The sequence below is a fragment of the Cebus imitator genome, unplaced genomic scaffold (assembly GCF_001604975.1).
Source record: "Cebus imitator isolate Cc_AM_T3 unplaced genomic scaffold, Cebus_imitator-1.0 Scaffold28, whole genome shotgun sequence".
NCBI lineage: Eukaryota > Metazoa > Chordata > Mammalia > Primates > Cebidae > Cebus > Cebus imitator.
The window spans coordinates 7,184,578-7,196,887 of record NW_016107343.1 but is presented as its reverse complement, the minus strand read 5'-3'; the positions used below and the strand labels follow the sequence as shown (position 1 = coordinate 7,196,887).

The following is a 12,310-nucleotide window of genomic DNA, read 5'->3' as shown; positions in this document are numbered from 1 at the left end:
CAATCATGACATCAGGCTCCACGGCCATGATCTCAAAATCTGCAGCACGTCTGGCCGAGGCCGAGTCTCCTTGGGTATATATAATTCCTCAGGGGTGGCTCCTCTTCACTCAGGGACCTGTGAACTAAAAAGACAATACCACAAGCCCAATGTACAATGGTGGCACAGGGACAGGATAAGCTCAATAGACACTCCCATTAAAAGGGGAGAAATGAGAGGCACATAGCAATCACCAATTCAAAGCAGCTCTGAAACCCAGGCAGGTACATGTCATCAGGACCCCTGTGCTAGAGGCAGGGAATGTTACTTGAATAGGACCCAGTTCTCCTTAGCTCTTAGTTATACTCTCTGGGCTGTTGGTTCTGCCTTCCAAGAGACCCTTCTTTTCCCTAAGAGAAGGACCTGTGTATAGGGGCCAGCTCCCTGCCCATAGAAAGTTGGAGGCCCAGAGGCTTCTTTTCATTTTGAACTGTTTCAGTTCCTTTTACTCCAAACTGGTGGAGCTTTTGCCAATACAATACTCCTTAAAACTCTATGGGTTTTCTGTGAATATTATTGCGGTCCACTTCATGCACCAAAAACCACATACATAATTAATTTCAAAAAGACTCCACTTCAGCTATAGGACAATAGGACAATGACTTTTTTTTTAAAGACAGGGAATTTTTCTGTTGCCCAGGCTGGAGTGCCTCACTGAAGCCTCAACCTCTCAGGCTCAAGAGATCCACCCACCTTAGCTTCCCAAGTAATCTGGGATCACAGACACATGACAGCATGCCCAGCTAGTTTTTTATTTTTTGAAGAGATGAGGTCTGATTATGTTGCCCAGGATGATCTCAAACTCCTGGGTTCAAGTACTCCTCCTGCCTCGACCTCCCAAAGTGCTGAGATTACAGGCATGAGCCACTGTGCCTGACAAGGACAACGTCCTTAGCATTCTTAGAAACCCTTCCGTTTTGTCAAGAAGGTCTACTGAACACCATTTAAGTCTCCTGGGGTCTTACCAGAGGTTGTAAAATCATACCCTTGATTTAATCTTTATCTTTAGACCAGTTTTAATTTTAAGAGCCCATTGCCTGATAGAATGGCAATGAAAACCAGTTTTCTTTCCACCTAAAAAACTGAGCAGGTCCTTTTGTAGCTCAGCTCTCTTGTAATACTTTATCATACCAACTAGGAACGCTCAAATGACAGAATGACACTTTGAGCATTCTGTCTCCAGGTCCCTTTAGCCAAATCTACAAATTCATTGGGCACATCTTCTGTTGTCAGAGCTACCACGAACAACTTCGTTTTTGCCAACTGTTCCACCACTCCCTAACGCGAGTCATCCTTGTTCCAGCTGCTGAAGAGTCCCTCCTTACTTGAAATTGCCTGGAGCCAGGCATGGTGGCTGCAGGGTGGATAGCCAGATGTCTTCCATGTTGGCTCCAAGAGTGATTGTTCTGACAAAAAGAATAGAAGCTATGTGGCCTTGTAAGGCCTCAGTGCAGAAGTCTCCTAGCATCACATCTGTCCTACTCTATTGGCTGATGCAGTCACAAGCCCATTGAGATTTAAGACAAGGGGACATAGATGTCACCTCTGGATGAAGGAATGTCAAAGAATTTGTGTCCATGTTTTAGAATCACCACAGTAGCCTTATCTGGGTGGCTCATTTCTCTTCTGTATGGCATCACTTGGAATTACGCATGCCTTTGTGGTCTTATGGCAGGTCACATGCCTGTGTGGTCCCATGGCAGGTCAACTGGGGGCTGGCAGATCCCAAATGGTGATTGATGTAAACTAAGACAGTTCAGACTTCCTCAAGTGGCAATTGAACTCCAAAAAAGGAAGTCCCCACGTACAAACATTTCACAAGCTTCTGCTTTCATCACATGTGCTGATGGCCCATTGGCCAAATCAAGGTACATGACCAAGCCCAGAATCAGTGCAGAAAGGGATCACACAAAAGCATGGACACCGGGGGGCATGACTCACTGGAGGCCATTGATGTGACAGTCTACCATACCTGGGCAACTCCCATATATCTTTAAAAGCTTGTTTTACGCCTAGCCTCCAAAAGCCCTCTCTGACAGATTGGGTCATCATCTATCCCTCCTCTGGACTCCCACAGTACCCTTTACACATCTCTACCTCTATATCTACCCTATTTTTTTCTAAATGTCCATGTATCACTTCTGCTTCTGCCATTGGAACAAGCCTTTGAGGTTGTGTTCTATTGATCTTTGTATACCTAGAGTGTAGCCCTGTGCCTGGAACATTATTGGTGCCAATAATTTCTTAATTATTTGATCAATTAAAACATCTGCGAATAAACTTTTTTAAATAAATAACTATCAAAGATTAAATTATATCTCTATTGGTGCTTTCTCTCAACTTCTGCCCTGCATTCCAACAGATAATGTCTAGTTTTTATTTGTCACATTCTCCAACCAAACATGCAGCTCCTCAGGGAGCTGACCTCACTCAGGGAGTTGACTTCAACTAGAGGTTAGGAGAGGTAGCAGAGTGTAGAGCAGTGATTTCAAGATTTTTTAATTTCATGGACTTAATCACATTTCCAAAGAAGTTTGAGGATTACCAGAAAGTGGCCAATTTTTTTTTTATAAAGTAGGACATTAAACACACACACACACGCACACACATACACACACACACATCATCATCATCATCATCATCATCATCTACTACCACCTCTTCAGAAAAGCGGAAAGGTACAACCTCAGAATGAAAGTATAGGAAAGGCAAGTGTATAGTCTCAATTAGTCAAAGATTAGAGCTCAATATTATGGCTGCCTTGATAGCAGGGAGACCTCAAGGCCTAATTACCAGATCCCCTCCCTACTTTGCGGACAAACGAACAACTCTCATTGTTGGGGCCAGGCACAATTTCTGCTTATCCCTGAGTAGTGGGATTCAGCACCCTGCCATCCCACAGAATTACTCAAACAGCCAATCACATCCTCTTATAGAAAACAGGGGGCATTCCACCATTTTGATATTACAAAGCCTGCCTCTTATAGTTCCTGGTAATCTCCACTCTGTTTCTTAGTGCAACTTTCATGTAGCAATTCATTGCAAGCAGTGTTACCCTCCCAGGTATGACCATATGTGATTAATAAACTGCTACTGATCTCATTCGTCCAGTGTTGAGGTCATGTCGTGAACCTCATAACTTTAGGGGGTGGGAATCTCTCCCTCATCAATAGGGTGAAGAATTAAAAAATCAAAACAAGGTGATGATAACCTGACAGCTATCACCTCGATGTAAACTGCACTGTCCTTGTTTTACTCATTTTACCATGAACCAGAAAAATGAGTCTAGCAGAGATCTGAGGGCCCACCCTGGGAGCACTAGAGAGGAGTGTACACAGAGTCAGGAGACCTAAGATCTAATAGTCCAGACCATGCTTCAAAATATTTGTCTGACCTTGACAAACCATTACCTTTCTTGGGCCTCGGGTCCCAGCTATAAAATGGTGGGGCAAGCCAGGTGCAGAGGCTCGTGCCTGTAATCCCAACATTTTGAGAGGCCAGGTGGGAGGACAGCTTGAGCCCAGGAGTTCAAGATCAGCCTGGGCAACACGGTGAGATCTCATCTTTACCAAAAAAAAAAAAAGTTTAATTAGTTAAGCAGAGTGGCAAGTGCCTATGGTCCCAGCTACTCAGGAGGCTGAGGCAGGAGGACTTCTTGAGCCCAGGAGGTCAAGGGTTCGGTGAGGGGTGATTGCACTGCTGCACTCTAGCCTGGGCAACAAAGTGAGAGTCTGTCTCAACAATAAAATATAATTTAAAAGATGAGGCAGCTTTAGCCACCTCTGTGATTCTACAAAGATAATCTGATGAAACAAGTGAATAGCTGGCAGTCCCTAGATCACCCTAAAGGACTGTGTGTTTTTAGAAGAGTTTTTATCCCCATGTGTCTCTGAGTGGGACAACAGGAGATGGTGGGAGAAGAGAGGTCTAAGAGACCAACGAGACAGCCACAGCCTTCTGGCAGGAAGTCTTGCCTTAGCTGGATCCCTCTAAAGCCTTGCTGCTTTCACCACTTCGATCCTGTCCACAGTAAATGGAGCTTTTAAATCTCCTCCCTCCATCACCTTGTGCCCTCGCCCCTGACCTCAGATGTCTCATCTGAGACATTAATTCCATCCAATCAGAGATGTTGCTTTAGCAGACACAGAATTGCCACACCTTCTACAGTCTCTACTCCCTTCCCCTTCCTAAAAGCAAGGTGCTTGGGGACCCAGAAATTAGGCCAGGTCCTCATAACCTTATCAAAATAGCACTGCCAGGCCTTCCAGCCAGCAACACTCAGAGACAGGGCCAAAGAGTGGGAAACGGAGCATCCAGGGTCTCAGCCGGCACAGCCCGGATGCCTTCAGCAGTTAAGAGCCCTGGACTCAGAATCAGAAAGCTGTTAAGCAGGAAGGAGCACACTGCCATGAAGTGACAGAGAGAAGCCAGAGCCAGCATGTCTGGAATGCAGCAGGTAGATGAATGGGAAGATGGCTGGGATGGATTTGAGGGTAGGAGGGAGGTCAGCAGCCAGGGGCCAGGACATCCATCGCGTTTAAAAGTACCCTATGAACAAGAAGCCAGGTCAGCTCACCTATAAAGAAGGACAGTCTTACCAGATCATGTGTTAGAGTCCCCAGATCCTGGGGAGTGTGAGAAAAGTGCAGACTCAGCTGGTTCTAGTACTAGATTAAGGAGGTCCTAGATGGGCAAGGCCCGCTGCATTTTCCATAAAATGCCTTAGAAGCCTCTGTGGTTTGCCAAAGTGAATAGCCCCTTTGGACGTAACCATCTGCAAGGCTCATTCCATTAAGCATGCTCCATCACTAAAGGCTGGGAAACCAAGTGAATCTCCCATTTGCAAGCTTCCAACAGTGGCTTCCAACAGTGTCACTGCAGTTTCTGATACTGCAGGGAAGGTGCCAGAGCTGATTTCCATAAAGAAACAGGAGAACAGGCAGGCACACAGTGGGGAGGCAGGGCCAGCCCACAGAATGTCAAACCAGAATTCATAAAGAGGTGGGAAGGATACAAATCAAACATTAGTTCTAAAAAATTCACCACACCTGTGAGTGGGAGATAAGTCATCAGCACTGTCTACAAAAATGAGCCTAGGGCTTCTGGTGACATCCAATTGGTGGGTTATCAGGAGTGTCCCAGATGATCAGGAGCTGGCCTCAATCTAATCCTTTCTGTGGGGCTGTCTCCTCCTCTTTCCCAGAGTTCCTCTCTCTCCTCTCCCACTGGGCTGGGATGAGGGAGAGGAATGGCTCACCCTTGAGAGTTGGGGTTCCGCAGCCCAGGTCAACTCCCCAGCTCTCCCACTTAGCAGCCAAGACAGGGGATGAGGATTGAGATGGGATAAACCCAGCAGGAGGCCGTGGGATAATGGTGGCCATGAATATAATGTGCCCAGCACAGTGCCTCCTAAAAAGCAACACTCCTTCCCTGGTCTGAAGACCAAACAAGCAGACTGTACTCAGGAAAGCCAGAAGAACCTTCCAGCTGTCTGGGTCAGAAGGTGCCAGCCCAGGAGATGAAGAAGACATGATGCCCAGAGCAGAAAGCGCTGCAGGCCTCCGGAGGAGCCGGGTGCTCTGGAATAGATGAGGGGGCGAAATAGGGCTGGGTGCTAGGGACGGATAGGGTGGGTGCAGGGCCTGCCTTGCTTGCGAAGGGCTGCTCCAACACTGAGAAACACCCAGCCAGCTTCTTTTCAGAAAGACTGGAATATTCCAAAACCTCTCACTGAAGGCTCCGGAGGAGGTGGGCTCCAGCTGAAAAGGAAATGCGGAGGCGTGGGTGCTCGCTCCCGGCCTGCAGCCAGCACCGCTTACCCTCTGGTTTTCCCACAGACTTCTGAAGAATAGGTCTGAAGAAAGGGTTAAAGCCTTAAAAGGGGAACAGCCATTGCGGGGCTGGGGAGCAGGCTACTGTTCTTGGGCTGCCCCAGGCTTAACCCTGGGGTCCCGAACTCTCCTGTCCCTGGCCAGGCCTGCCAGCACAGGGTGAGGGTCCCCTTCTGCCGCCACTTGCCACTCTCACACCAATAAGGGACCGCCTTCTCTTCCTTCCCCACCCCCCACCCCACCTTGCCATCCTTGCTTTCCCCATCTCCGCCTCTGATTGGCTGAGCCCCCGGCTCTACACTCCCCCTCTCCTCCATCCCTGGTGAAAACTGCAGGCTCCGAGCTGGGTGCAGCAACCGGCGGCGGCGGCGGCGGCGGCGCGTTCGGAGGAGGCTGCAGCAGCGGAAGACCCCAGTCCAGGTGGGAACTGGAGCCGGCGGGACCTGGGGCTCGGGACAGCCGTCAGACGCCCAGGCAAGCCGTCCCAACACTAGACTTCGGGTCACTGTCGGAGGGCGACCAGGGAAGGAGGGCGCAGAGCTTAGGGAGGGGCCTGCTTTCCAGGCAGGGGCGGGAGTGGGATGCTACTACTTGGCAGGGGCCGCACCGCACCCCGACGCCTTTCCGGGAAGGCGCTGCGGGGCTTTCACCCACTGGCGGACGGGTGTCTGGGGCTGGGGCGCTGGAGAACAAGGAGGAAGGACACCAAGGACAGCCTGTGGGTCTATGCTCCACCCAGACTCCCCAAACCCAGCTCGCATAGGTGGGGAGGAGGACGGATTAAACTGCGGGGAGAGGACGGAGGATGGCGAGCTAGAGGGAATCTCTGCCCGGTGATCCCGCGGCGGGCTGGGTGCGGGGCACTGGTGAAGGAAACCGCAGTGCCGCAGGCGGGGACTGGGTGAAAGACGGGCGGACGGGGGAGGGGAGAGCTGAAAGAGGATGAGAGAGGGGGACGGGGGACTCAATTGGAAAAGGAGAAGATTGGAATACGAAAATGGAGTAAGGGTGAGGACCACCGAGGGCTGGAGAGGGAAGAAGAGCAGACCTTTTCTTGATCTGGACCCTGAGGACACAGAGCAGAGGAAATGAATACAGACTGCACCTCCCCAGCCGCTCTCTACCCCTCTCCTGGCTCCTCTATCCTCTCCAGCCTCAGATCCATTTCTTTCCTCTCTTGCCCTGGCCACTGCTCCCCCTTCCCCTCCGATCCCCAGCCTGCACATCATCTCAAGCCAGAGTCCTTGAATCAAAAATTAGATGCCGACCCCCTTTCCTCCTGGATCTGGTCCGGGGCAGCAGCTCCACCCCGGGACAGAGAGAGAATTGATTGTAGCTGCAGCTGCTGCGGGATCCTAGCCTCACCCGTCAAGAGGCTGAGCGCCAGGGACCCTGAACTCGGCGAGTGACGCGCCCTGTGCACCGGGAGCACGCAACCGAGGCAATGCCCTGCGCGCGCGTTCGCGGGCGCACGCCCCTTCTGTGGCCTCTCCTGGGCGAGCACTGCTCTGCAGACAGGCTAGGCTACCTGCTCCGTATAGCCTCGCCAAGAGTTGGTTCAAACAATGCTGCCAAAAAAAGAGAGAGAGACCAGGCACACAGCCTAGTCAGGGAGGCTATTGAAACTGGGCTGGAAAACTGCAGTGCCAGAACTCCAGAGAGCTGGAAATTGGGAAACATCCTTGGCTCACATACACTCGGAGACCACTGTAGCTTTCCCTCCTCCAGGAACACGCTTAGCTTGTGCCCTCTCCAGATAGGAACAGATGCTCCCTGTCTGGGAGCATCCTTAGCCATGGTGGATGGTCTCTAGCCATTCACTGGGGATGGCGAATGACTTAGGGATTTGTGGCTCACTTATATGAAGCAGTCATCGCCAGATGTTGGTTGTTTTCCTTAACCGCCATCATAACCCGGTGAGTATGTAATATTCAGAGAGATCCATTCATTCATTCACAATAAATAACTTTGGATTGTATGCTTTATGCGAATAATCTCCAAGTGGAAACAGTTATGAGCGTTAGGAATTTTCTTCTGAACAGGAAATGGGAAGTCCCTAAATGGGGAGTCTTTGTTTAACGGATGCAGAGTTTTCCTTTCCGGAGATGGGCTGCACAGCAATGTGAATGTATTCTGCACTGCTGAGTGTACTGAATTTAAGTACTGAATTTAAATGGTTAAAATCGTAATTGTTGCTTTTTGTATTTTACCACCATTAATTAAAAAAAAAAAAAATAGGAGGCCGGGCGCGGTGGCTCACGCCTGTAATCCCCAGCACTTTGGGAGGCCGAGGCAGGCAGATCATGAGGTCAAGAGATCAAGACCATCCTGGCCAACATGGTGAAACCCCATCTCTACTAAAAAATTTTTTAAAAACTTAGCTGGGCGTGGTGGTGCGCACATGTTGTCCCAGCTACCCGGGAGGCTGAGGCAGGAGAATTCTTGAACCCAGGAAGTGGAGACTGCAGTGAGCCGAGATTGTGCCACTGCACTCCAGCCTGGTGACAGAGCAAGACTCTGTCAAAAAAAAAAAAAAAATATATATATATATATATATATATGAAACCCCAGGCCTCATAGGTCTTACATTACCATACACTATGTTAATGTAAGAGGAGGAGAAGCTGTGTACAGGGGCTCACACCTGCAATCTCAGCACTTTGAGAGGCCGAGGTGGGCGGATGATCACAAGGTCAGGAGATCGAGGCCATCCTGGCTAACACAGTGAAACCCCATCTCTACTAAAAATACAAAAAATTAACCAGGCATGGCGGCTCACGCCTGTAGTCCCAACTATTCGGAAGGCTGTGGCTGTTCAAGGAGAATTGCTTGAACCTGGGAGGTGGAGGATGCAGTGAGCCAAGATCGCACCATTGCACTACAGCCTGGGCAACAAGAGCGAAACTTCGTCTCAAAGAAAAGAGGAGAAAGAGTGGTAAAGTCACTTAAAGTCACCTAGCTAGTAAGTGCTCCATGGCCAAGCACAGACACATACTATGACAGGGCTTGTTCTCCCTCCTCCTTTGCTTTCCCTGAGCAGGAAAGAGCCAGTGGCAGTATCAGGTTCAGTGAGAAGTAGGGAGGAGAGGGGGGATGGAGAGAGGGACTTAGATGTCTGCCATAGCCATTATGTCATGTTCCCAGGGGTCCCCAGCCCTGGCGGTAAGTGTGGCACACTTTGGCTGACTCACATCCTGTTCCCACCCCAGATCCTGGACTGAGCTTCCAGAACCATGAACCCCGCCATCAGCATCGCTCTCCTGCTAACAGGTACCCAGAACTGGGCAGGGCTGGGGCTCTAGGCACCCTGGCTTCCTTACCTCCAGAGAAGCAGCTTCTCCCTCACAGCCTCAGAAAAGTGCAGATGACGAAGAGAGGGCTCTTCTTCATCCCAAAGTCAGCCAATCCACCTCCCTCATATTCTGATGGCCTGAGGTGGCTTTTGGAAACCATTTGCTGAGCCCTCCCCGACACTATTGAACTAGAGTCCCCAAATGGGATCCCGGAACCTGCATCAACTCCCCAAGATCTCCTGTCCTTGAAATACATGGATAAAATCCAAGGCTCCAGCAGACTGAGGAGGGAGGCTGGAGTCTGCAGAGAAGTTAAACTGGCCCTCTGGGACCCCTGGGGTGGGGAAAAGCACTCAGAGAGCAGACCCCAGTCCCCTTCCTAGCCAGGCCCATCTCTCCACTTTAGGTGGGTGGGAGGCTCCTGTGCCGTAGGCTTCTCCAATTTGAAGGAGGCACTGCTGGTGCCAGTCTTGCAGGTCTCCCGAGGGCAGAAGGTGACCAGCCTAACGGCTTGCCTGGTGGACCAGAGCCTTCGTCTGGACTGCCGCCATGAGAATACCACCAGCTCACCCATCCAGTACGAGTTCAGCCTGACCCGTGAGACAAAGAAGCACGTGCTCTTTGGCACCGTGGGGGTGCCTGAGCACACATACCGCTCCCGAACCAACTTCACCAGCAAATACAACATGAAGGTCCTCTACTTATCCGCCTTCACCAGCAAGGACGAGGGGACCTACACGTGCGCACTCCACCACTCTGGCCATTCCCCACCCATCTCCTCCCAGAACGTCACTGTGCTCAGAGGTGAGGCAAGCCCCTAACAAGGCCAAGTGAGCTGGGAGAGCCAGACTCAGGGACAGCAGGCAGTTCCCTTGGCTGGGCTGAAGAGGAGAATAGCTGCATAACTCTCTCACCCACTCCCAACTGCTACCTGGTCAACTGGGAGACCACGGCCTTCAGTGCGAATGGGGTGAAGAGCTCAGGGCCAGTCAGACAGGCAGAGTAGTGTGGTATATTCTTCCACCAGAACTGCAGGCAAGGCCCTTGGCCTCCCAATCTTCCTTCTCCCCAGCTGGAAAACAGGGACAACACCACCTCCCTCAGCCAGTTTTCTTGTGATGATGTTTAGTAAGGTTTTCTTAAGATGATATGTGTGCAACAGGTCAGTAATGTGCAGATGGGAAAGATGGCTGGTTCTCTGAGACCAGGCTGCTCCTGGTCCCAGCTAAAACATCACAGTGCCCACCTCCCTTGGGGCAATACCCCCTTGCTTTGGGCCTGTGCCTGCCTGACTCCTGATCGCTCTTCCTTCCTGCCCTGCCCCCAACTCCTTTCTCTTTCCACAGACAAACTGGTCAAGTGTGAGGGCATCAGCCTGCTGGCTCAGAACACCTCGTGGCTGCTGCTGCTCCTGCTCTCGCTCTCCCTCCTCCAGGCCACGGATTTCATGTCCCTGTGACTGGTGGGGCCCACGGAGGACACAGGAGGCCTCAAGTTCCAGTGCAGAGATCCTACTTCTCTGAGTCGGCTGACCCCCTCCCCCCAGTCCCTCACACCTCGAGGAGAAGTGGGGACCCCACCCCTCATCAGGAGTCCCAGTGCTGCATGCGATTATCCACCCACTCCCCCATGGCACCTCACCCTCACCGCACACCTCTGGCTGTCTTTTTGTACTCTTTGTTCCAGAGCTGCTTCTGTCTGGTTTATTTAGGGTTTATCCTTCCTTTCCTTTGAGAGTTCGTGAAAAGGGAAGCCAGGATTGGGGACCTGATGGAGAGTGAGAGCATGTGAGGGGTAGTGGGATGGAGGGATACCAGCCACTGGCGAAGTCATCCTTGCCAATCGGGACCAGAGACCCAGAGACCTGGCAGAGACTTGAATGAGGAGTGGGTAGGCTGTGTCTGGGCCTAGCATGGACATAGTCTGTGCGGAGAGCACTCCTTGGCAGGCATGGCTGGTGCCTAAAGACCTCAGATGTGAGGGCACCACCAAGAATTTGTGGCCCACCTTGTGAGGGAGAGAACTGAGAATCTCCAGCATTCTCAGCCACAACCAAAAAAAAAAAAACAGCCCTCCTTACCACTGTGGAAGTCCCCCAGGGGCTTTGGGGCAGGACCCAGTAAAGATACAGATTTGGCCAGGAGAGCAATGCTAGTGGAGGGTTGGAGGAGGTAAAGGATGAGAGTTTATCATCCCTCCCTGCCTACGGAAGCTAAGTGTGGGCCTGCTGTCCCCCCACCCGCCTCCACCTGCAGTGGAGAGGGCTGCAGAGGAGGGCAAGACCCTCTCAGGCTGTCCCAAGCTCCCAAGGGCTTCCAGAGCTTTGACCCACAGCCTCCAAGTCAGATGGGGTGGAGTCCCGGAGCTGCACAGGGTTTGGCCCAAGTTTCTAAGGGAGGCACTTCCTCCCCTCGCCTATCAGTGCCAGTCCCTGCTGGCTGGTGCCCGAGCCCCTCAGACAGCCCCCTGCCCCGCAGGCCTGCCTTCTCAGGGACCTCAGTGGGGCACGAGGCAGGCCATGGAGTAAGACCCAGGAGCCGGACACTTCTCGGGAAATGGCTTTTCCCAACCCCCAGCCCCCACCCGGCGGTTCTTCCTGTTCTGTGACTGTGTATAGTGTCACCACAGCTTACGCCATCTCATTGAGGAAAAAGAAAACTGCACAATAAAACCAAGCCTCTGGAATCTGTCCTCGTGTCCACCTGGCCTTCGCTCCTCCAGCAGTGCCTGCCTGCCCCACTTCACTGGGGTCTCCACAGGTGAGGCTGGGGGACGCCACCTCTTCCTCTTCCCTGACTTCTCCCCAACCACTTAGTAGCGACCCTGCCCCTGGGGGCTAATGACTAGATGCTGGGCTTCTTTCCAGAATGACCCTAGGAGACACATTTGCCCAAATAAGCGAACATCCCATGTGTGCTGACTTGCCTGGCTGGAACAGCGCACTCACCTGCCAACACATGGGCTGAGCCACGTGGCCCTGGCTCTGGAATACACAGGTGGCTTTGTGTGAACCTTCACTGAGCTGTGCAGTCTGCTTTTTCTTCTCAGCTCTGGTAGTTCTTCAGAAATGTCCCCTGCCAGGGTGAGCACGGGAGGAGGTTCCACTGGAGACACCCGTGTCCTCGAGGCATCGCTTCCGAAATCCAG

The 12,310-nt window shown here is 51.6% G+C and overlaps 1 protein-coding gene across 1 annotated transcript; it reads left to right on the top strand.

Annotated features, from left to right (window-relative positions):
* Positions 1-5,253: 5,253 nt before the first annotated feature.
* THY1 (Thy-1 cell surface antigen) lies at positions 5,254-11,853 on the top strand. Its single transcript, XM_017523546.1, has 4 exons — positions 5,254-6,344; positions 9,080-9,140; positions 9,632-9,967; positions 10,510-11,853. Exons 2-4 carry the CDS (start codon positions 9,104-9,106, stop codon positions 10,620-10,622), a joined length of 486 nt encoding a protein of 161 aa, XP_017379035.1. The 5' UTR covers positions 5,254-6,344; positions 9,080-9,103; the 3' UTR covers positions 10,623-11,853.
* Positions 11,854-12,310: the final 457 nt, after the last annotated feature.

Coding starts and splice junctions, on each gene's coding strand:
- THY1 (XM_017523546.1), top strand. CDS start 9,104: ATGAACCCCGCCATCAGCATCGCTCTCCTGCTAACAG. Junction 9,141..9,631: donor CATCGCTCTCCTGCTAACAG/GTACCCAGAACT, acceptor TGCTGGTGCCAG/TCTTGCAGGTCTCCCGAGGG. Junction 9,968..10,509: donor GAACGTCACTGTGCTCAGAG/GTGAGGCAAGCC, acceptor CTCTTTCCACAG/ACAAACTGGTCAAGTGTGAG.